Here is a 26,549-nt window from a genome sequence, read left to right as displayed (position 1 = left end):
TGTTCGAGTGGCGCCATCACCAGAACGAGGTCTCAGTTTCCACACGACCAGCAGGGGCTTGACAGGTCTCGGTGCTCAACGATGGAGTGGTATGGGGAGACGAGTCGTTCAGCCATGCAATATAAAACACATATGACAGTGTAGGTAAGGTGGGTTCAGGCCTCAGGAGCATTACAAAGGTGTCAATGCTGCAAAATAGGCAGAACATAGGCAGGAGGGAGTTACAAGGGCAAAGAGGGAAGTCAAGAATGAAGTTGGCTCTGATACCATGTCAGGCCAAGAGGTAATTGCTTAAAATGAGATTCTGTTATTCATTTAGGCTGTTGATTATTATATACATGAGGGAGTGACTGTTGAGTTTCATCTCCCGATGACTCCATTTTCTCTATTATTTATTTACACTATTTACAGTTGTTCACCCAATCCCTATGATTAGGTGTCAACAGATAATGTGGCACTGTGCCCAACTCCTTGTGATGTTGTCCTACCACGTAGGCCATCCCATGCACTCTAGGAGTATACTCTCGAAGATACCACCCAATCCTTGCAAAGATAGCATCTCACGCACGTGAGCTTCTCTTGGTATCATCCTGCTAGCCCACCTTCCATGCTGATGAAGTCCCCCATGCCATTAGTGAGTCACCAAAGCTCGATGGAAGATCTGAATGATCTTCCCCTGTAGAAATAAGCTCATCCCCAAGGGTAGCTATACTGCCAAGTCCTACTATGCCCAGATCCCACACTAGTCTAAAAGGGGTGCCATTATGTTGTCGTTGTGCAACTTTGATCATGATAGTCTGCCCCTCATGCTCAAGTTGTATCCACCTCTCCTGGGACCTGATGGAAAAACATCTATGGAGTCCCAACACATCTGGACCAAGCACCTCCATGATGTCACCTCCTACCCATCCAACACTCACCCTGATTCGTAGCGACAACAAGGAAAACCAACCTTGCCATGTGATCAAGGCCTCAATGCTCCCCCACATGTCAAACCAAGGGTGAGTTGGGTCATCCCCCGTCCTGATCCCACTCACCACGAAGCAGAGTGTCTAATCGACCAACCAAACCCCTGAATCTCATAGCCAGAACGATTGCAGCATAGTCCTGACAGCTGATAGAACCAACCTGCACCATGTCTCAGGTCCCTGCGTGCAATCAATATATGAACTCCATACATCACGAACCAATTTGGTGCATGCGACACAACCCTGCGCCGACCATACCACAGTGGAATTTGTCGTCCTGCCTCCTAAAAGTGCTCCCCAATGCCGCCCAGAGTCTAAACATCCACTTGTAAGCAAGGTCCACCAATCGCTGTAGATTCTCCAGAGACACCTTAGAATGTTTCACCAAAAGGGGATCATGTATCACCCTGAGTGTGGGCTCAAGGGTGGTGCAAGTGCTACCTGTGTAGGAGATCAGACTACCCCTAAGCCTGCATTCATCAACTCGCGTCCTAACCATATGCCACAATTGGAAAGCCTCTCCCCTAATGCACTGTGTCTCGTCCAACTGTCTCAGATGAACCTTATGGGTCTTGTTGCTCGTGATGAGAGCATCAAGAGATGATATCCAAGTCCCTTGTGTTAGTGTGCAATGCTAGAGAGTGATAAATGGAAGCTCACGGTCGGCCTTGTGATCAACTCGCTCTCCAAATCTGAGTGTGCCAAACCCAATGGTGTGCCTGATGCCCTCGTCAGGATATCTCTCTGGCGGCAACACTCTAACAATCCGTTGTGCATCATCTTGCTCGGCTGCACACAAGTAGGTACCCCTACACTCCTTTGCATAGCACTGAACTCTGTGGCACAACTCCATGCACCCCTGGATACCAACGCTTAATTCCATGCCCCCATGTACCATAGGGAATCCCATATGTGCCCATGCAACCACCACATTGCTAGTACACCTGCCACAAAGTGATCTGCACCTCCTCATCTGCCCTAGTAATCTTGAGTGGCCTAATCCCACACCTACTAGAGGGGATATCTCTACTATGCCGATCCTCGGTGACTCTTGTTCCCAATACCCCAATGGGAGAACATGGTCTCCATATAATGCATGGTCCGATGGCCTACCCATGCCACCTCCTCCCACCAGCTCCTAGTAGAGAATGCTAATCAACTTGCAACCCCATGCGCAACCAACATGCCAATACAATCCATGGAGCCTGCTCACAAACTGCCTATTCGCTCTGTCATTGACCAGGATGCCTCATCAATGGATACCTCATCAATGGATGTGTGCTTAATTGCCTCCTCCAATATGTCTAATGGGGCTATTAAAGGAAACTCCAACAGGGGTGACTCTTGCGTCACACTAGGTGTATCCCTGTGCTCCTCTTGCTCAACCGACTGGAACGTATCTAGATGAACTCCCTTCTCTAGGGGTATGTTCTCTCTCATCTCGTCACTACCTCCACTTCCCATTTTCGTCTCTGCAGTATTGCTACTAGCGTTTCGTTTAACAATCATGCTTCTCTTATTTCCTTCATCTGCGGGTCGACAACTACTCTTTCTTCTTGCTGCCCTCGCTGACAACCACTCTTTGAGAAGCTTAGCCAGTCTCTCAATGCTCCTAGTAACATTTTCAAATTTCTCATGCTGAGACATTTTTGGGCATAAGTTCAATCTGTGGAATAATGTGGGACTAGTGTTTTAGCCTCTGGAATTCTAGTCCACAATAACACTTGAGCATTTGTGTGATTTAGATCCACAGTTGGCCAAAATCATTCTCCGAGAACACTGTAATATTCCTCAGTTTGGGTTGGTTGGTTTAGTTCAGTTCGGTCTGGTTCTTATAACATTGCTTCTACCTCATGCTCAATACAAACAAAGGAAGGCATAGAATCATTGATCCTTGGAGCCATAAAAACCCCATCTTTTGAAACATCATCAATTGCTTTGCATCCAACAACAAGAAAATAAGAAGAAATACTATAATCCTTCACATTATCAAATGTGCAATCATAAGAAGATACATCACTATCACTTACTTGAGCCTCATGAAGCACTTTCTGAGTCGGAACAATCATCGAAATAATCAATAGAGTGTCTTGTAAAGTCAAGTTTTCTCGGTTGATTTTTTGTACCTCTTCTTGTAGTAGACGTAGACCATGTTGTTAAGGTGCTGGGACTCCAACCTATATGAGGGTCATAAATTATAAATTAATAATTATAAAAATAATAAATTATAATTTTTATTATTTAATGAATTCAAAAAATTAATTTGAAATTTTTTAACCTGTTGTGCTTCTTGGTGTGTATTTTTTCAAATACACTCCAGTGGTGCTCACATCCGAAGGAGCTACATGTTTGGTTGAACACTCAAATGGCAAGCTTTTGGAGATTGGGTATTCTGCCAACATAACTTTTCCACTACATCTACAACAAATAAGATAAACATAAGAAAAAAATTGAAATTTAAAAGTTGAAGCAAAGTATGAAGAGACAATGAAATTTGAAATAAACTAAAGCTTACCTGGCATTTTGGTTGTCGGATAGCCATGTCAAAGCGAAATGTGCCACCTGCCATCCTATATATTTTCATTTCTTTAGAAATTTCTGCATGTTATGCTGGAGATAACACAATCTTCTAAACACAAGTAAAGAATCCATCCATGACCTCAACATCGAATATGAAACCAAAGGAGTAAGAAAATGTGGGGTTTAGGTAGATCCCTGTAGCATTAATGGGGTGGAGTGTGTTGTTCCATTGCTCCCTAATCACTCTCCATAACAGTTGTTGTTTCTCAAACCCCTCATCCCCCTCATCATCACAATAGTTGCAAATGGATTCTTTGGCCCTATCCACGGCTTCATACATGTAGCCCATTACGGGCTTGTCTCCATCAACTAATTGAAGCACCTTTATCAAAGGTTCAGTAATGGTACACGCCTCCTGTATTCCTGCCCAAAAGCTTTCCTAGTATGAAACTAGGCTGCATATGGCCTCTCCCTTTGGTTTGCGGCTAAATGATAAAGCACACCTCTCCTTTGAAAGAAACATTCTATTCACATGCAACCTAGAATTCAAGAGAGATTGAAGAGATATGAAGCTAGTGGCAAATTGTCTAATAGCAGGGCGCACCAACTGTTTGTTATTGTTGAATGTTCTCATTAAAGGAATATGAAGCACAAATGGATGATTATAGATACATTTTCTAATGCTTTTTTATGATTCAACAATATCCATGATAAAAAGTATTTTTCCTTATGTCCTCCAACATCAAGTCAATATAGTGTGCAACACAAGATGTCCAAAGCAAGTTAGGATGCCTCTCCATAAGCATCTTGCCAACAACAACATAATTTGCAGCATTGTCCATTATGACCTGGACAACATGTTGTGGACCTATCTCTTGAATGAACACGTCCAACAAATCACATAATAACTGTGCATCTTTGATATGTGCAAATGCATCAAAATATTTCATAAACATTGTCCCTTTGGGACAATAAACTAAGAAGTTAATAAGGGTTCTACCCTCTGATCAATCCAACCATCTGACGTCACAGTGCATCCCGTGTGTGCCCATGATGCCTTGAATCGGTCCAATTTTGCAGTGCTATTGACCTTTTCATTTCGAAGAATAGGCCCTCTCAGGTCAACAATAGCACAGGCCAAAAATAACAATAACATCAAACATAGGCTGCTAAAGTGGATTGTTCCTAGAAATGCTGAAGGGAATGTAACTCCATAGAAAATTCCTACCTACCAGCTTGTCAACTTCTTCCTTCTCTTTTCTTTAAGAGTTGACTTGATAGATGGTTGTGCACCAGGTGTGCTTCTAGAAACAAAAAATGATGAGGCAATTGTGGGGTTGTGTTAGGGTCCGACCCTAACACCCTTATTTATGTAATAGGGTCAAGTCATAGTTATAGATAGTTAAAGAGTCAATAAAGGCCATATTAATAATTGTAAGTGGTTGACCCTCATTTAAAGAAAATGACCACAGTTAGAGTTGCAAATGGACCATGATATTAGATAGATGGTATTAAGAGAACCATGGTACTGACCCATGGTATTGCATGTATGAATCCTATATAAAGGATAGAGTCTCCCCATTGAGGAGCGTCATGTCTTATTTTGTAATCAAGCCCTGCTCTATTGGAGGTTGCCCCCTCGAAGAGGCAAGTGAACATTGCTCTCATCTCTGAATAATAAAATACATGTTGTTATTTCTCATTTTGTTCTGTGTTCTGGGTTGTGTTTCTTCGTATATTTGCTATTCTGGCATCTTTTCACAGGGCAAGAGCATAACAAGTGGTATCAGAGCGCTTTCCAGGGCCGGTGGTATCTCCATTTTTAGCAGATTTTTTTTTTTTGGCTAGAGACGTGTTCTGACGTCTTTAAACCACGGGATCTGTCATTGAGCGCATAAAGCTGCGGATTTGGGGAGGCATGCACATAGGAAATTCAAGAGGTGGTCACGCTTGTTGGACTCCCTTGTAACCTTGTGGGTACCCCTTCGAGTAGTAGCGCATTAGACAGAACTGCACAAGGATTGTCTTCCACATACCCTCTGGGTATATCGGAAGCCCCCTAGGCTCACTTGAAACCTTGCCGTAGATAAACCGTCAGCTGTCTTGCTGCTACAGTACACCGAGAACAGCGCTCAGGGAGATTACCCGCGCGTACGATAGGGTAGTTGGGTAGTACGGCTAAGGGTACGGTTGATCCTCCTTAGTTAGTGCCCTGAAAGATTGCGCTGAGTACTATTGTTGGACCCTTATGTATATTGCAATCTGTAGCACCTGACACTCCTTGAGACCATAGTTCCCTTGTCTCTCTGAAAGATCAGATCTAGTAGTTGGGGTTCTGTCGCTGCCCCAACAATCAGATCCACTAGTTCAGGGTCTATTGCTACAATACCATTCAGATCTAGTAGCTAGGGTTTTGTCGCCGTCCAACTCACATTTAACAGTTGAGGGTTTCACAGACAGATCTGACCATTTGTGCAGGGAGGCTTGTGGATCTTATACCCTGGGGCGATTCTAGTAGGACATTGGGCAGGATTAACTTTTCTGGACATTGGCTACTGCAGTATTGATAAGCGGGGAGTAAAAAGAGTTTGAGGCCCTCCTGGGACGCTTATAAGAGACTTAGCCCATAAGAATCAGGACGACGAGCTGAGCGAGGTGGTAACATTCACTTGTTAGCTTCAATTTTCGGGTGGTCCCAAATTTATTCACAATGACGACAAATGACTCGGATCTGTGTATGGTAGAAACCAGAGCTCAAGACATGGCCAATGAGAAGATGGAGACCATTGAAAAATGGTTGGAGGCTTTAACGGTGCAGATCGAGACATTAACAGACACAGTCAAAAAGGGCAAGTCGACGTTACAATCGGAGGCATATGCTTTTAATGAAGACCATGAAGGAGAATCTAGCCATCATCTTCACTTCCATGGAAATCACCAACATTCCCACCCTTGACCACCCAAGCTGGACATGTACAAATTTGATGGCTCTAATCCGGCAATATGGCTATCACAAATGGACCAATATTTCACTTTGAATCACATCATAGATGATGATACTAAGCTACATGTGGGAGGCCTTTACTTGGACCAAGAAAGATGGCAATGGTGGCAATGGCATCAGAAATGCTATCCAAGGACAATTACTTGGCAGGTGTTCGCAAAATACATTTGTGACTGATTTGACCGTGAATCTAATTTTTTGGGTCGTCTTATTAAGCTCAAACAGAGAAGCACAATAAATGACTATATTACAGCCTTTGAGACATTAGCCTTCCGCACAGCAGGTCTGTGAGATGAATTCTACTTGGAATGTTTTGTAAGTGGTCTAAAAGATGCCATCCAAGCCCACGTCCGGATGCACCACCCAGCCACATGGATGGAAGCTTGCACAAAGGCTATCGAAGTGGAACGTGCTTTAGTGGCCCAGTCGCCTCGTCCAAATTTCATAGCCAAGGGACGCCCCACCCAGGCTCAAGGCACTACCCAAACACTTAAGGTTCAAAAGGTGTCCCCCGCAGAAATGGCTGAAAGAAGAAAGCAAGGATTGTGTTACTACTGTGATGACAAATACTCCCCGGGGCATAAATGCAAGGAACCCAAATTCTTTCAAATTGATGCTATTGATCATAGTTCATCTGAGGAAGCCCCACCCTTTGAGGGACCAGAGGAGGAAGATGAGGACAACCAGCAGGACAATGAGCTCCCAGCTACACCAGAAGAACCAGTTATCTCGCTCCATGCTTTGGCAGGCATTTCTTCTCCCCAAACTCTCAAAATCAGAGGTTTTATTAAACATCGCCTTGTAGTAGTATTGATTGATAGTGGCAACACACATAACTTTATCCATCAGAGAGTTGCAGAAGCTGTGCATTGTTTTGTCAGAGCAGTCTCTAATTTCCAGGTCCAGATTGCTGATGGGGGGACAATGAAATGTGAAGGCCGCTGTGAAAATATCAAACTTCAGATGGGAGATTACCACCTAAAGACCCACATGTCTACAATCAACATGGGTGGTTGTGAGTTGTGACATTGTCTTGGGTGCTGAATGGCTCCGCACACTAGGCCCAATCACAATGGATTTCTAGGAGTTATATATGAGCTTTAAGTAGAAGGACCACACGCATACCCTCCGCGGACTCCAGGGAGATACTCCTATCATTAGCTTGCATCGAATGGAAAAGTTGTTAAAAAAGGGCCATCATGGAGTTATTGCCCAATTTAATGCCATCCAGGCCATCGAGCCCACTACTATTCATATTCATCCTGAGATGCAACAGGTCTTAAACAGCCACCCGCAGGTCTTTGACAAACCTCATGAGCTTCCACCCTCTAGAGAGGAACATTATCATATCATCACTTTGGTCCCAGGGGCACAACCACTGAATGTGAGCCCATATAGATACCCTTTCTCCCAAAAGAATGAAATTGAAAAAATCATCAAGGAACTCTTGGAAGCCGGTGTCATTCATCCTAGCACTAGTCCTTATTCATCACCTGTGGTCACGGTGCTCAAGAAAGATGGGGAATGGCGCATGTGTCCAAACTTCAAGGCCCTCAACAAGCTTACGGTCAGAGATAAGTTCCCCATTCCGGTTGTTGATGATTTGCTGGATGAACTAAATGGTGCTCAATTTTTTACTAAGCTAGATCTTTGCTCGGGCTATCACCAAATACGCATAAAAGCCCAAGACTGCTTTCCGAACTCATGAAGGCCATTATGAATTCCTAGTCATGTCATTTGGTCTCTATAATGCCCCATCCACTTTTTAGAGCCTCATGAATCACCTGCTCAAACCATATCTCAGAAACTTTGTCCTCGTTTTCTTTGATGACATTCTCATCTACAACCTCACTAGGAAAAACATCTTCAACATGTAGACCTGCTCATGCAACTGCTCCGGAAGCATAAATTATTTGTCAAATTGTCCAAGTGCTCTTTTGGCATGAAAGAAGTCGAGTATTTGGGCCACATTATGGGGCGTGAAGGTGTCAGGGTGGATCCCAAAAAGATCCAGGCAATGCAGGATTGGCCCCAACCAAAGACCTTGAAGAGTTTGAGAGGATTTTTGGGTCTCACCGGCTACTATTGCAAATTTTTCCGCAATTATGGTCACATTGCTAGACCCCTCACTCACCTTCTCAAGAAAAATTTATTCCTCTAGACTGATGAAGCACAACAGGCGTTTATAGCTCTCAAACAGGCCATGTGTTCCACTCCCGTATTGGCACTACTCGACTTCACCAAATCTTTTGTGATTGAATGTGATGCTTCAAGTACGGGTATTGGGGCTGTCTTAATGTGGGAAGGTCGACCCTTGGCCTTCACCAGCCAACAACAAAGTGGGAAACATCTGGGACAATCTACCTATGAAAAGGAGATTATGGCCATCTTACATGCAGTGGATACCTGGTGACCATACTTATTGGGGCGACGTTTCCAAATCTGCACAGACCATCAAAGCCTTAAATATTTTTTGGAGCAACGACTATCCTCGCCACAACAAAATAAATGGCTAGCCAAAATGCTGGGATATGATTATGAGATAATTTACAAGAAAGGGCGCGAAAATGTCGTAGCGGATGCTTTATCACGCCAATTTGAGGAGGACAACACCCTGCTAGCAATCTCTCTTCCCATTCCAGATTGGATTGAAGAAGCCCGCAAGGAATGGTTTTCACATCCTTCGCTCTCCCAACTCATTAATAACTTGCAAGCAGATCCTAATTCCACAGTGGGCTACTCTTGGAAGGATGAGATTCTTCACTATAAGGATAGAGTAGTGATATCACTGACATCCACCCTCAAAACGCACATTTTGGCAGAGTTGCACTCATCTCCCACTGCAAGCCATGCAGGCTTTCAGAAGACTTATGCTCGCACTCGTCATTCCTTCTTTTGGACAGGCATGAAAACTGACATTCTTACTTTTGTAGCTGAATGTGATGTGTGTCAGCGCCACAAAGGAGAAACAGTCAAGTCCCCAAGCACTTTACAACCATTGCCCATCCTTGCCTCAATCTGGACGGATGTTTCTATGGATTTCATTATTGGTCTTTCGAATTCAAGCAACAAGTCAGTCATCATGGTGGTTGTGGACAAACTTTCTAAGTATGCTCATTTTTGCGCCCTACCCCACCCTTTTACCCCCACTTTGGTGGCTCAATCTTTCATGGACCAGATCTTCAAATTGCATGGCATGCCCACTTCCATTGTGTCTGATCATGACTTGGTATTCACCAGTAACTTTTGGCAGGAACTTTTCAAGCTACAAAGCACCCAACTCCAACTAAGTACTTCCTATCATCCCCAAATTGATGGTCAAACTGAAGCAGTCAACAAATGTCTGGAGACCTACCTCAGGTGCTTCACTTCAGAAAAGCAACATCAATGGGTACAGTGGTTACCTTTAGTTGAATGGTGATATAATACTAACTATCATGCCGCTACCAAGATGACTCCATATGAAGTAGTCTATGGTCAACTCCCCCCTTCACCTACTTCTTATATCCCTGGATGCTCTAAGGTGCAAGCAGTGGATCAACTCGTACAGAACCGTGTAACCATGCTACCCTGTCTCAAAGATAATCTCCATGAAGCTCTGAATCGCATGAAGCAACAGGCAGACCAACATCGTTCGGAGCGCACATTTCAAGAAGGGGATCAGACATTCTTGAGGCTGCAACCATACAAGCAAACATCACTTAAAGACAAGGGCCGTCAGAAACTATATCCAAAATTCTACGGACCTTATCAAATTCTTCAGCGCATTGGAGAAGTAGCCTACAAGCTAGCCTTGCCACCCACTACAAAAATCCATCCAGTCTTCCATGTATCATGCCTCAAGAAAGTGGTGGGGAACAATTGCAGAATTCAAACCAGTCTACCTGAATTGGATGAAGAAGGTTCAATCTGGCTCCAACTTGAATAGGTCCTTGACATGCGAGAATGACATCTGCGCGGCCGCACGATCAAGGAAGTCCTCGTCAAGTGGAAAGACACCTCTCCAGAAGATGCGACCTGGGAACCAACCACTATTCTTCAACAGTTTCCGCAGCTTCAGCCTTGAGGACAAGGCTGTTTTTATGGGGGAGGGCATGTTAGGGTCCAACCCTAACCCCCTTATTTATGTAATAGGGTCGAGTCATAGTTATAGTTAGTTAAAGAGTCAATAAAGCCCATATTAATAATTGTAAGTGGTTGACCCACATTTAAAGAAAGGGACCACAGTTAGTTGCAAATGGGCCATGGTATTAGATAGATGGTATTAAGAGAACCATGGTACTGACCCATGGTATTGCATGTATGAATCCTATATAAAGGATAGAGACTCCCCATTGAGGAGCATCGTGTCTTATTTTGTAATCGAGCCTTGCTCTGTTGGAGGTTGCCCCCTCAAAGAGGTAAGCGAACATTGCTTTCATCTCTGAATAATAAAATACATGTTGTTATTTCTCATTTTGTTCTGTGTTCTGGGTTGTGTTTCTTCGTATATTTGGTATTCCAACATCTTCTCGTAGGTGAAGAGCATAACAGGTTGACTGTAGAAGATGATACTGAAGAAGAACCACTCTCATGGTCATCTACCACCACTCAATCCCTTGCCATTTGAGTCTTCATAGCTTCCTTGTTCACTTCGACTCACTCGTTATCTTCTAATGATTTAAGGGCTTTACAGATGATTTCCGAATTGCACTTGGGCAAAGTCCCACTTCACATTCCAGAATTTGTGCAAGGTGGAATTTCAATCGGAATACTCCCCTTGTCATATGGTCCCTGTTAGCGTTTGAAATTTCACCTCAGGCTGAAAAAGGTAAACTCCAAGGCAACATCAAACCACTTAGCCTCGTAGCTAGCCCTATGGGGCAGGAGAGGGCTCTCTCCGGTCTATCTCGGCAAAGATCTTCAACGGGCAGAGATAACCAATAAAGAACACTGATTTTAGGCTAGTAAACTGATATAAAAAGGTTTGATTTGGGATTTTTAGGGTTTTGGTGGAAAATTGGGGAAAGGCAATTTTGGGTGCGGGGATTGGACACAGTTTTCGCAGGGGGTTCTTTGGGGCGAGGTAGGAGACTGTATTGATGCCTTTGAAAGATTTGGATGGATGAGAATGACTGGTGAGGAGCTAAGGAGAGCAAACAATCACCTTGAATTCTCCTTAAACAGCTGAAAACATTGATATTAAGCAAACTTAAAGGCAAGCATAGCAACCATGAATTTTACCTTAACACTTCATTTGCCTAATTTGCAGAAGAAAAAGTAAGAAGATGATTTCGCATAACAAACTTACAAGTACAAAGAGAAACACACCATCAATACATGTAACCACAGGAATCCCAAAAAGGACTGCGAAACCCTGGTCTTTCTTCCTTTGCCAAAAATGCAGAGATACAATGAGTAATACAATAGAAGCTTTCTCCCTCAAGAGTCCAACCTCTCCAACCATAAAAATGATTGAGAAAATACATAATATAGACCATGCCAACCCATTCCCTAGCCTCTAGGGGTCGAGCTCATCCTTCTAGGAGTTGTTTCAACCAATTCTAAACTGAGCACTAAAATCTAGGCAGTCAAAACAACTTGCCTCTATAAGCTAGGAAACCAATTCATTCATTAAATTTTTGACTTTTTATGAATGAATCTTCTAGAAGAGATAAATAAGTGCCATGACATCATAAAATTACATCAATTACATCAAGGAGGGTGAAAAATCCCATCACAAATCAAAATTGGTCAAAGCTGGGCGAATTCCTGAGCTGTAGATGAAAAATTGAGAAAATGTGCTGATGCGTAGCGCCCCAATCCTGAACGCGTAGCGCGCTTTTGAGCCAACTTTTGAGGCACTTCTCGGCATCCAAATGAGGCAAAAGTAGGCTTGTTGGAAAGGTCTGGATGTCTACTTTCCAACCCAAGTGGAATTTCTCAATTTGGTGGTCATTTGCCCCTCCAAAATTGCAATCTCCCAAGACTGCTTCCTGTGTGTCCAAAAAGTGGCAGAAAGTCATTTTTGCATGTTTTTTGACCTTCTGAGGGCTCAAAACTTGATGAAATGTCTTGGCAATTGCTGAGCAAGTGTAATTTGTCATGACAAATCCAAAAGTGCTGAGTTTTTGAGAAATGGACTTGCCCATCTTCAGGGTAGCGCGCGGCGCGCTACGCGTTGAGGGCAAAAACCTGTTTTTTAGTGCAAAATTCCAAAATGTCAAAAATTTCTCCAAATTTCTTGAAATTTGGACTGTAGGTTCTTCATCAAGGGCAATGATGAGCTAAGGATGCCTCAGCCAATATCTAGAGTCCTTCATCCACTTTTTGCCTCCTTGAAGCTCTCTTTACCTTTGCTTTCAAACTTCCGATTCTCGCTTTGTACACCAAGTTCCGGGACAAGTAATGATATTTCTGCCACCTCTATGAAGCCTCATGAGTGCATGTCCTTCCAAGGGTGAGTCACTTTGGGTTTCCACTTCATAATCGGATGAATGACCAGATGACATAACTGTTGTTGCAGGACTGCCTTGGATGAATGCTGACATGTGAAACTGCTGTATGACTTTTCAAATGCTGTTACCAAGGGGACATAAATACAAGGGAATTGTTAGGGATAGGGGAACATGAGGGAATTAGGGACAATAAACATAAAGAAGGAATTTAGGGAAGGCAAGCATGGGAAATTACAAGATTGTGGGATTTTGAAGTGTAGTAGGGTTTAGGAATTAAGTATGCCTTTAGGAATTTTAAAGAGGAGGATGATGAAATTTCAAGGGAAAATTTGAGGGATAAAGGTGATGAAAATGAGGGAAAAAGGGATTTACAAATGGGCAACCTTGGACAGCAAGAGCAATTTGAAACCCTAGTGCCATTGAAACTTTAAATTTTCCATAACAAGGGAGGGTTTTTGATTTATCATTCACATAGCATTTGAACATATTAATTCTCTTTTCAATTTGCAAAACCAAATTTAGGCATAAAGGAGAAGCCTACATGCACTTTGCCTGAGAGAAAAATCAATTTGATGACTTGCTGGCAATTTTTTGAGCTGAAACCCCAACGCGTAGCGCGCCCCTGACGCGTAGCGCCCTTGTAAAATAACACTGGAAAAGTCTGCCTGACGCGTAGCGCGCCCTTCCTGACGCGTAGCGCGCACTCAGTTAAATAGTGCAGTTTGCAGTAGGCTTTTGGAGGCCTTCTCGGTGTCAAAATTGGGCGCAGGATAGCTCGTTGGAAAGGTCTTTGAGTCTACTTTCCAACCCAACTGGAATTTTTCAATTTGGAGTTCATTTGCCCTGTCAAAAATCAAATCTCCCAAGACTGGTCAAAATGTGCCAAATGAGGCTGCCTCAAGGCAGAGTGTTGTTGCAGTCAACTTTTGAATGCCTTCCTCACCTCCAAATTGAGCTCATGATAGCTCATTGGAAAGATCTTTGTGTCTAGTTATCATTTGACTCATCAAGAAGGTCATTTGGCCAACCAAGCTAGGAGAAAACTTGATTTTCCCAAGGTCACTTTAGAGGTGCATTCGATTCTTCTGAGGCAACGGTATTTTTGACATTTCTCTAAAACCATGACACCTGTGTAAAAAGTGAAGGAGGTTTTTCTTCCTTGGCATGTTGTGGACAAAAACCTCTCTCAGTTTTCCCAAATTCATCTTTGATTGCTCAGAAACATCATTTGAGTAAAACCTACTCCGATGTGTGGAACAAGAGATTTTGTCGAAATGAAGCGAAATGAAGGGGATAGGGGGCTTCTAAATTCTTGAGGAAATTTTGGGGAGTAGAGAGGGATGTTAGGAAGTAGGGCAAAGTGGAATTTCAGAGATTGAGTGAGGGGAAGGGGTCCAAAAGGGCAAAACACAGGCCCAACCTAGAAAATTGCCAGGTTGTAGCAAGAAACTAGGGTTTGTGAAAAAATGAGGAATTTGGGGAATCTGAGTGATGGGAAGTGTTTAATAAGGTACATGAAGGATAGGGGAAGGTGTATGAACATCTGGATACAAGTTTTTGACCCTCCAAGAGAATTTACCTCCAAAACCCTAGGAGAGGGAAATGGACCTTACCAAGGCGCAACTGAAGCATGAACAAGGTGTAAAATGACTCATTAGACACTGACATGATAATGACAACCCTATGAATGATGATAGACTTAGCTGAATAGTGACATAGATTGGCATTTGGGCAATTTTGAAAAGAGTGAAAGCAAACCCTAGACCTAATGCCTAGTGACCAAATTTTGCTTGAAAACTCTTTGAAATGACAAAATTTGACCTGGACACTCTGAGACCACTTTGTAAGAGCATATTTGATCACTGAAGGAAGGCTGGAAAGACTGACACTAACAGTCCCCACAAACTTGCTACTCAAATTTGATCTATCAAACCCCCCATCGGGTTCACCATACTCCCATAGAGGGTCTAAATATCTTGGCATGTTTGATGAACTCTTAATGCAAGGTTGAATCTAGGGCACAAGAAGAATTTAAAAAAATAAAATTAACAATGAACATTTTGAATTTTTGACAATAAAAAACCGTCTCCTCTCTGTTGACCACTAGAGTGGCACTTGATGACTATCTGAAGACTCCATGCCCAAGGATGTACCAAAGGACACTTGTATCATTAGATACCATCAGATTACCAGAGTTTTTTTTAAACTCTACTTCTTCTTCTCATCATTTTCTGTTGGACCCAGATTCCACACCTTGCGGGGAATTGTAATAAGTGATGCTAGTATGATGAGTTTTGAGTCATGTAATAGGCCTAGGTAGCCTGGGACCTTGCCAACAAGTGAGTATTACTTTGGGAGGTTTTTTTTTTACTTGGTTAATTATCATCTCCCTATCGAGACTTAATAATTAATTGAGTTTTTTCCTCCAATATACCCCAAATCCGGAGTACAGTTTGATGGTGAGGCCTTGGGTGAGTCCTAGTGTCTAGGATCAATGTTTATTACCATACTAGATCACACAAAAAATTTCTTGGAATTTGGTTAGGTCTATGTAGTCATTTTTATTTTTTTAGATTTCCCGCAGGGTTGAAATTGCAATAAAAATTGTATTTGCAATGCAATAAGTGATGTCTATAGAAGTTGTATGGGGTATGAGTAATATAATTTACACCCCTCATCCTCTATTTTCTTCTGTGACACAATTTGAGAGGTCAAAAATGTTTTTAAAACCCCAAAAATACACTTTTACTAAGTTTAGTGGAAAATGTGGCAATAAATTAGGCTAGAAATAAATCAAATAGAGAGGAATAAATTATTCCATGTGACAGAATGACATGGAAATGACTTGTAAATTATCCTAAGTCAGAGAGTTGAGTCAAGGGATGATGACTGAGCAAATTACATCATAAATGCACCAATATCTCATGAAAATCGAATTTCCTGGAGTTAATGCAGTAGTTGCTTATGTGGAAAATCGAATTATTTGGAGGAGCTTACACACTAAAGGAATATTCAATGGAATATCTTGATTGAGGATTTCATGGGAGCTTGTCTTACTTTAGCTACAATGCTTCTACACTTAGCAATTCACTAGGGGAAATACGAGTTTCTCTTGGAGGGGACCACACAGTTCCTTGGGATCTATGTTGAGCTTCATTGGGATCATCATTTGAGGTGGCAGCACATGGTTCGAGTTTGGATGTTTGACTGGAGTTATCTCATTGCTTTGGTTCACACATGGATTTGTTTACTGTACCACATAGAGAATTCGATTTTCCTCAGGTGCCACATATGGAATTCGATTTGCCTTGGTGTCTCTCTCATCTCCACTTGGAACTCGACTTGCTCTTTCTTGGGATTTGCTCCAATGCCATTTGTCATATGCATTCTTCCTTGGGATTTGCTCCCAACTCTCTATATAATAGAGCCATGGGCTCTCATATTGTATCATGTTTTACGAGCTATTGGGCTTGAAGACATGCTGTTGGATTTCACATTCATTGACAATATATTACAAAAAACTTTGGGGTTACTTGTGAGGTGTTCTTCTCCTTGTATAAGGTAAATTCTTGATGTATTTGTTCTTATATTTCTATTTGCTTCCTCATGCTATTATTTCCTTCATGCTTTTCAAGTTATGTTGATATGTAGCTATCTCATATTAGCATAAGAATTGTTTAATTGCTCTAGGTAGAGAAATATTTTAGTTGGTGTCAAATATATCTCTAGAAATTCTCTCCATTGTATTTGATTAATTCCATGTGGATCTAATTGGTTTTGGTGAAGTTGTGTAAAAAATCCTTCTTTGATCAATCTTCAAGCGTGAGGGGAAGTTCTCGGAGGAACCAACCCACTCTTGAAATATTCAAGGAGAACCCACATGTGTTAAATTCTAAAGTCTCATCATTCGAATTGTCTTGCGGAGATTATTTTGAGTTTTAGGTTCTTATTTCTTGCATCAAAATCAATTAAAAATTTACTTTTCAAGTATTGCGCTTCATTTATTAATATCTTGCTATTTCAAAGAGCTAAATCATGGCTAGCCAAAAAGGAGAGTTTATTCATACTCTTTGGCCTAGCCTTTTGTAGAGTATACTGTAACATATTTCGTAATTTATTGAGCTAACACTTGGTGTGTTTTTGTAGCCCATCTCTAACTTGTTTTCTTGTAGCAACTCACGAGGTTCATCTTCAAAACTACTTACAAGTTTGCATGCAAGACCTTGGGGCTCTAACTTCTAGATCATTTCCCTCTCTTGGCCGTGAGCATTGAAGAGGCTTAGCCTCTCTTCTCCTCTTGTAAAATCTGAAGTTTATTGAGCCTTTCTTTGGCCTCAATTGTAGAAATATTTCAGCAAGGAAAAGTCTAGGGCTTAAAGTTTCATTGTGAAGACTTTCCTTGGGTTTAGAGGAGGCTTCATGGCCTTCTACCTCTTGTAAAGTTAATAAAATTTCTGATTTTGGGAGTGTGGGTTTTACCCATTGGCATCCCTACCTCTCCACCTTTGGGAGAGGACTTGTGGTTTGATTTGTTGATTTCTTTTCACTTGCATGCATCTCATCTAATTGGCTAATTAACACAACCATGCATCACACTCATTTTGCATGCTATTTAGTTTGATTTGCTACAAGTTTCAAGTTCATTTACTTTCATAGCAAATTCAGAGTGTTTGCATGCAAGCACCTGTCACTTGATTTTATCTGGCTTGAACATTGTTCCAAGTTTACTTATGCTTCACCATTGAGCACACTTTACATGCATCAATTATTTGGGCAAATTCTACTTTATAAAGCAAAATTTTATTTCATGTCAAGCAAATATATTTCAAGTTGAAGTTTATTTCTCTTTTGCTAATCTACTTTTAGAGATGTTACATGCCCCAAACATCACTAAAACTTACCTGCAACTTAAGTTAGTTGAATAGACTTTTAGAGACCTTCTACCACTATTGACTCCTCACTGTGAGATCCAAATCTTGGGCGAGGGTGAAGTTTGAGGATTAGAGTTCAATTGCAATCTTGCTTTTAGAGTCTAACCAATAAAATAAACCAAGAGCATTTTACATCACATTTTACTTGACTTGCAAGTTCTCAAGTTTTTGCTATCTTGATGGTTTAAAGTTTCACATGCAAATATCGTTTTCCATTTCAAGGAGCACCTTTGATGCAAGTATTCTGATCTCTTTAATTTTGCAACAATTTAATTCTCTAGTACTTGGAATATTGTTTACTATTGCAACTCCATTTTGATTGTCACTATGCTCATGAATGATTGATGTATCTTGTTTCATTTTCAAGTACTATTTACTTTATGTTGCAAATTTAATTTCATGTCATTATCTTGGTCTAACATCTAAATTCTCCATCACTTGTATCTTAATCTCATTTTGGGCAAGCTATTTGTTTACTTGAAGGCACTAGTCTACATTTTGAATATCTATTTCAAGTTTGCTTATATGCTTGTTTAATGCTTGAAGACAAGTTACTTTTGATAGACATTGACTAGAATCATCTCATTTACATTCTCCAAGTAGATTACTAATTGTTTTTCTTTGAGCAAGATATATTTGCATGCTTTGATTTGTCAATGGTTCATATATCTTAAAGGCATCCTTATATCTTGTGGTAACAATTTCTTGTTTCATTTTCAGGATTACTTTTGCTTTTCAACTTGAAAGCATTTCATTTCATTTAAGCAAATATAATTTCATTCTAGAGCAATATTTTGAAGGCACTAGTTGTTCATATGCTTATGCTTATCTTATGTATTGATGATTTTTAATAGTTATTTCTCAAATCATATTTGCCTATAAATCTTTAAAGATAATCCATCTCACTTTAACATTCTCCTAGAAACCTCACATCTTTAACTTAGTTTTCCTTTAGGGACCACCCCTGATAGCTAACCTAGGAGATGGCTTAAACGAAGAGAGTTGGTAATAGGTGACAGCCCCTTCTCTTAATTCCTTGCCACCAATCACATCTTGTGGGGTTAAAAGGCTTTTCTCACTAACTGTAGGTAGGTGTAGGCAGCAAGGTCAACACACTCAATGAAACAATAATGGAAAAAAGAACACACTCCACGCCATAGCAAAATCATGGAAAACATATGGGTGACTGAAACCCAAGGAAAAAACAAAAAAAATAGGGCCAAATTTGATGGCCACTTGAAATCTGCGGCTTGCTGAAGAAACTCGGTCCAAAATGGTTTTTTTTTTGCTTGGAATCCTAAATACCTTCGATTTTCTCCTCTCTCGACCTTGTAGATTCCTTCTTGTCCTCCTTAGCTCTCTCACTTGTCCTCTGTTTGCAAAATGAAACCAAAAAAGACCAAAAAATGTGTTTATAAAGTCGTTGTTCTAAGCCTAGACAATTTTTTCCTATCGACTTGTGATTTTTTTGCTATTTTTATGATAAATTGCGATTTTTTCATTTTGAAAAAATCCCCTGATTTTATTGGCTGATAAAATTGTCTGCTCGAAAAAATCTCAATTTGGCGATAAAATCGTGATGTTTGCAACATTGATCTTCACAATCATAGCTATTGGGCTGGTATGGATTTTGATACGATGGTAAAAGTTATAGGCAGAGATTTAAGAATAAAAAATAACTATTTGCACTATATATAGTGACTCAGATTCCCCGATGAGGTTCATACTAGTATAAAATTTTACTTCCTCAAAGAAAACAATTAAACATTCTTCAATTTTGAACATATGCAAAACCCTTTCCTGCAATTGACCGTCCTTACTCTTGTAAACTTCTGTTTCCAAGCTTTATGGTAGTGTAAAAAATTCCTTAATAGTTGTACACCTTTTTTTTCCCAAAGGAAAATCTTATGGGGAAACCTCACGAATGCTTCCCCACATTTATGGGTAACATCCGTAGTATACTCATCAGTGTAAACTATCATCACCTACGTGGATTGAAACAGGGTACTTGCCAATATAGAAATAGTCAAATGCCCAACAACATTGGCAACAATTGGTTGAGCTAACCCCTTTGGCTTAAAATGTTCGTAAACATGTTGTCTTACCCACAGGCATTTAAGCAAGAGTGAGATTGCTGTACCTTGCCAGCCCTAATTTATCCCACGAGGGGCAAACATGTCACAAGCGGGAGTTGGGGAGTAACAACTTCTCCGCTTAACCACCCAAATTAGAACTAGTTGACTTAATGATAATAATTGAACTTGACAGAAGAGGTTTGTTATCTTGAATGTTTAAACATAGGTTCTGTTATCCTTTCGTTGCAAGAACTATCTATATCTATAGCAATTTCTATAAATATATAAATCTTTATCTTTGGCCTTTATTTTATTGTTCATTTAGCTGATGTCTAAACTGATGCTGAAGCTCATAAAAACCAATTTCTTTGTTCTTTGATGAGTTGAAACTTGAAAGGCTTCAGAAATAGAAAGAAATTGGTTTTTATCTTATTACCACTTACATTTTACAGATTTGAGACTAATATGTATGAACTTTGTGTTATCATAGTTTAGGTTCTCCATAAGAAGGTTTCATTTTACTAACATTTCTTACTGTGTTGCAGGAGAACTTTTCTTTGTTACAGATAGGAAGAGTGGATTCTGGAATTTGTACAAATGGGTACATAATTTTTTCAATATTTCTTGTATTTTGATTTTGTTGCTATTTAGTATTTTTAATTGAGAGAGAAGACATTGTTTTTTCCTTTCATCATTCTTTGTTTCAAAATTAATGTAGCAGTGCTCATTTAGAATGATAATACGTACTCTCTGATGTTTACAAAATCAATATGGCTTACCATGCCTCTTGTTGTAAGACGTGTGAGCTTTGAATATTTCAATTGGATATATGCTTCAAAAAGTTGTTGGAGAAGGTTTTGTTTGTTTCTTGCCTTTAATCTAAGCTTCTGAATATAAAGATCTATAATTACTACTTTTTATGGTTGTACTTTGCAATCTGATTGATAAGGCTGTTGTCCCAATGGAGATTACACTTTCTCATGTGTTCTTGTTATTAATTACTAATTTATTATGGTTTTTAGTGTCAAGCATTTTTACTTGCTTCATAACCTTTCAAATTAACCATATTGCATGGAGTGATTTTACGTTATGTCTAAATTTATATCTTCCAAATCTCTTTACACATTTAGCCTAGGACATATTTCAATTTTTCCCACTTAACTTGGTTGTACCCTATGATACATACACACACCGAGGCATAATGCCCAGGGAGGTCACAGGATCTATTCCCATAGAGTCCTGCAGGGTCACTAGCTGTTATTGTGGTTGGCGGTTATATTCTACTCCATTTGAAAACCCAGGCAGTTGGGGGAATCCGGGAATGGTGCTGGCAAGATACATTCGCTGTTTAAGTGTTGGAGCATGGGCGAAATTGTTTATATGGAAACAAATGTCTACAAACAACCAAAAGAGTTATCACTGTACATGATGACAAGAACTTTGTATATACAAATCATTTATGTTAGAAACATGCCCTCGACAATAGTAGTGGTGACTTTTTTTATCACTCTGCCATTATTCCATAATCCTGATGACATGGGTAGAGTTCCAGAGAGGTCCTTGAGAATTAAATGATTTCTCATGGTACTTGGTATTCAACAATGTTAGGAGATGACATTAAATTTTATTAAACAGTCCTCAACTAAGATATCCTTTTCCTTTATTTAATTCTGCTTTCAGTCATCTTGCTTTGGTATTCATGACCTTATTACCAGAGATTGCGTTATAGGCTTTGACTTTATTGCTTAAAATTGCATGCACTTCGAGCAATCATTTATGGTAGTCAATTATCGTAGCTCTGAAGAGGGTTTCTCTATGAGTAAGACCATAATAACATTGTGGAGATATGAATATCAATTGTGTACATTTGTCATGGGCGTCATATGTTGGAGGTTCATTGCAAGTGCATTAGCAAATTTGTCTCATGACATGGCTTTTATGATCTTTATAATGTAACCCAATATACATTTATATAAGAACATCGAAGCAACATTGAGGAGTTTTTAATGCAAGAGATCTTTGCAGACTAATTAAGATAATGAGGATCTAACCTTTACACCATTTCAATGGACTTTGCATGCCTTACCTAATCCAAAATACAGATGGTTGCTTCTGATGGACACTTTTGTTTGAGGAACTTGTGACAACTATAGGGATGTTGTGTGCATATAAAAAGAACATCAAGTTTGGGAGAAATGGAACTTTGACATTTGTCATTAACTAGTAAATATTGTTTGGGAAAGTACATTTTTCAAGCCTGTCAGAAAGGTTCATGCCATTACTTGAGGAGCTTTTGGCTCTTACTGTAGAAATTTTTGCAAGTCTGCTGTAGCCCCAACCCAGTGTTAAGTTTTTGCATAAGCCTTCAGGTTTAATGCCCCAACGCAACATGAAATATAGCTAATATAAATGTTAAACTTGCATTCAACTTAAAGCATAAGACTATATACTCTTTTCTTTCCAGCTGATATGAAAGTAAAGACATGCACATACACACAAGGGGAAAAACCCACAAGGGGAAAACCAGTCTTCAAGGAGGATTTAATATTAGCTTCTCAGGAAATTATTTACAGAGATAATTAACAACAAGTATACTTATCTATCCCTTGGGAAGAGTGTCTTTGATAGTCCACTTTCTCTCTTATCTCTGTACCACAGTCTTAGTTTCTTTCTCTGACTTCTGTTCAGCCTTCAGTGACTGAAAACTCGGACTTCTGGCAGCTGTAATCTTCCTAGGAATTTGGGCTTTTGTCCAGACCTTGACTGCCCAGAAATGTGAGCCAGTGAACCTTCTTTTCAACTTTCTTGTCAACCCAATGTAATTTCCTACGGAATTTTTACAGTAAATAACAAAGCAAACATAGACATAAAAACCACGAAAATCAAACACATAAATCAGTCCATGAATTTGCACCAAACACTGCGCTGCTGAGCCATTTTATTATAAAATCAAGAGGGTACAATGTGGTGCTGGAAAGTGTGCACCTGGGCTTTCTCAAGGCAGGCTAGCTAAGCCCAAGTGAATAATAAGAAGTCCCTCTCACATCTGCTGCTGCTCTCTCATGGATCTGCGCTGAACTTGTTAATTTTTCATAGGGCTACATTGTTCTTTGCTTTGATAATTTCATTTCATCATTAATACATTAAGTTCACCCCATATCGTGATTACATTATTCAGATCTACATCATTATCCATCAACATATGCAATTATATAGAAAGAACAACATCATCATCATCAATGCAGAGGAACATAAAGGAACAATAAAAGAAAAGCATGCACACATGGAGACATCAGGATTGGTCCGAGACCAAGGCAAAACCGACCATGGGGAAAACCCTTTCAAATCTTCTTCTTCTTAGATCGTCATCAAATGATTCAACAAAAGATAGTACAATGATCCATAACTTTATCTATGCAACAAAACAACAATGATATCCATGAAACAGATCTAATCATGCTTATAATCAAAACCCTGATTCTGAGGACTGTAAAGCGTTGTCACTGTCTGTCGTCAACTGCTGGATACTGCTGAACACCGCTGTCACTGAGCGGAATCTTTGGAATACAAAAATATCATCCATGAGTCCCGAACACAGGGAGGAGGAGCTGTGCGAGCATCTATAGCAGTTATGGACATTCTCTGCATAACTGGATGACTGCATCCGGAACAAATTTGGACGCTCCCAGGTGAACTGGATGAGGGCGTCCGAGATCAAACATAACCAGATCTGCTTCAAGCCCTGGACGCTCTCATAAGCTTTTTGTGCGAGCGTCTATGGCAACCCGAACGCTCTCAAGACCACTCTGTGTGAGAGTCCGGGGACTAATACAACCCGATCTGTCTCTGAAACCCTGGACGCTCCCATAACACCCTGTGCCAGCCAGTGTTGATAATATCGGTATTGGCAAAATATCGGTGAGGGTCCAGAAAACATTTTATTGACAATATCGGTGTAAATATCGGCAAGCATAAAAAATCAAAATGTTCAAATTTTAAAACATAGCCGATATTTTCAAAATATGGCGATATTTTCTTGGCGATATATCGTTTTGCCGAAAATATTGTGATATTTTCGAATATCATCGATATATCACCAATATTATCAACACTGGTGCCAGCGTCCAAGGCTCCATGGATGCTGTCAGGACCACTGTGTGCTAGCGTCCAGGGACTAAAATGCCCAGTTCTGTGCCAGCATCCAGGAACCAGAAAGCCCTAGATCAGTGCGAGCATCGACCCTGAGATTTCAGACCCTTGCGCGAACTTTCCTCTGAGAGACCTGTGTGAACCAAGACAATAAAAGAAGAGAAGATAGCTTGATCAATGTGTCCAAATGAGCTTGATGTCTCTTCTATTTATAGGCTTTCACGAGGGTCCACTTTGTTGATTTCTGGTAGCATCAGATGTGCTCTAAGCCTCAATATTTGCAGGGAGGCTTAAACACATGTATTCCAGAATACCCAACAATCATTTTGGGAAATTCCAATCGGAGACAATTTTATTAAAATAATTAATTATTTCTAATGGGTACCTAAGTCTAAACTTAGGAAATTAAAATAATTAAAGGGTATTAATCAAACTGTGGGTGAAACTTCTAGAAGAAGACGAGAATCAAGCCAAAATGATTTGAGCAATTGATTAGCATCTAATCTGGGCCATTGGTTCTCAATTGAAGAATTGTAAGAGGAGGCTTGATGGGCATTTGGAAAACAGATCGAGTAAGAGATCAGAGATTGATTTTCTAAAGAGAGCAGCGCAGCAGTTGCCAGAGAGAGATTCAAAGTGATTTCTTGCAGTGAGGGTCAGGGATAGTATCCAGAGGGACGTTTTCCTGGACCCCAGAGAGTACAAGGCAGAGAGGGCAGAGAGACATCCAGAGAGGCTGACATTGGGCCATGCAGAGCTATGCTGTGGTAGCGCAGAGCTTCAGAGGGAGATCAAAATTTTGCTGAGGAAGTTGAGTTCCAGAGGCAGAAGTTGGGGTGTGAGACCTGGAGGCCTGAGTGCTGAAGTTTCTAGCCAGCAGAGGATCAGAAGGAGGTGTAGTGCAGCCCCAACTGTAGTGATGCAGTGATTGCGTGGGTGTGACTTAGAACAACGCAGAGGCTTATCTCCAGTGCAAATCAATGCAAGGTCTTCCAGAGACAGGGTGAGATCATCTCACTATTATTTTTGCCCAATTTCTCTCTGCATCGGATAACCAATTAGGCATCCAACGAATTGTACTCAGATTTACTACTGGTTATTAATACAAACCCTCAGTTGCTGCATCGATTTTCTAGCATTTGATTTTTCTGGGGACATTTGTCCAAAAATAACTGTGTAGATATGTGTGATGATTATTTCTCTCCTGTGTTGTATTTAGTTTCCGCAATCTTTTTGTGTAGGATGCAGTGTATTTAATTCGATATTTACCGTAGCACACAACAAGTAAATTATTTAATCAAATTAACAATTAGAAGAATTAACATCAGCTGCTGCAGTAGGAATCGGGCAATCGATTTTTCACATGGTATCAGAGCACAGATTGTGAGTAGAAGAGCTTAAAAGCAGAAAGGAAGATGAGTTCGAAATTACTGCAGATGAAACAATTTGAAACCCTATAGGCAATGCAATTCATGGGTCAAGGAGGTCGAAATTTTGAGGAGAATTCGATTTCTCTGAGCGAGTCGACAGAGAAATTCGATCTCTAGATCGAAGCTTTCTAGAGGCGGAAGGGAGCAACATATTTTTTCCTTGCAGAGTAGATCTTTCGCTGGGACAGATATTTTGCAGCAGTTGCTGGAAGAATAGCGTCAGTGGGGTAGAAGAAGATAGTCTTGAGGGAATTTCTTCCTTAGAGAATTCCTAGCCAGTAGTAAGGAGCAGCAGATCTACTAGCTCCAGCAGGGAGTGCGTAGGCCAGCCCAGCAACAGTGCAGAGGAGAGAGGAGGCAATTCGACATTTCACTGGCAGAGATGGCAGCTCATGGGTTGCGAGATCAGGATCGGTTGGAGGGTGCATCCAACTATGTGATTTGGAAGGCAAGGATCTCATGCCTTCTGGATGAGCACGATCTCAAAACCTATGTCGACAGTGTGGTAGTTGTACCTGCGGATCTAGATCCACTCAAGAAGTACAAGGCCGAGATGGCGAAGGCCAAGAGGTTGATCCTCAATGGAGTGAGGGATCATGTAGTGTGTCACATTGTCGGCAAGGATATTGCTCGACAGATGTGGGAAGCTTTGGCCACGCTATACGAAGGATCTTTCGAGTAGCGAAAGATGTACTTGGAGCAGAAGATGAGATCCACGCAGATGCAAAAGGGGGAACACATTGATCCGTTCCTTACGAAGCTTCAAGAGATCCAAGACTCGTTGGCAGCTGTGGGGTCAACACCTTAGCCTACCGAGATGGTGAGGCTGGCCCTGAACTCAGTTTCAGAAGAATGGCAAGTGTTTGTCCAGAGTATCCTGGGCAGAGAGAGATTGTCGGATTGGGAAGGAATGTGGGCTGCTCTTCAGCAGGAAGAGATGAGGAGAGACTTAGTCAAGTGCAAACTTGATAGTAGTAGCAACGACAGTGGGACGAAGCCAAAGGAGGAGGAAGAGAATGCAACCCTTGTATCTAA

The 26,549-nt window shown here is 40.8% G+C and overlaps 1 protein-coding gene across 2 annotated transcripts in view; it reads left to right on the top strand.

The window, feature by feature from the left end:
- Window positions 1-26,549, top strand: part of LOC149262979 (peptidase uncH-like) — a 485,862-nt gene that overhangs the window by 81,610 nt on the left and 377,703 nt on the right. For both annotated transcript variants that reach the window (XM_089425556.1, XM_089425550.1), the window contains exon 7: window positions 20,481-20,536. In XM_089425556.1, the coding sequence (XP_089281682.1) occupies window positions 20,481-20,536 (56 nt within the window). The remainder of the gene's footprint in view (window positions 1-20,480; window positions 20,537-26,549) is intronic.

This window comes from Pinus tabuliformis, chromosome 6 (assembly GCF_031772625.1).
Source record: "Pinus tabuliformis cultivar Carrire ecotype Pingquan chromosome 6, CPIR1, whole genome shotgun sequence".
Lineage (NCBI taxonomy): Eukaryota > Viridiplantae > Streptophyta > Pinopsida > Pinales > Pinaceae > Pinus > Pinus tabuliformis.
This window is presented reverse-complemented; position numbering and strand designations above follow the sequence as displayed.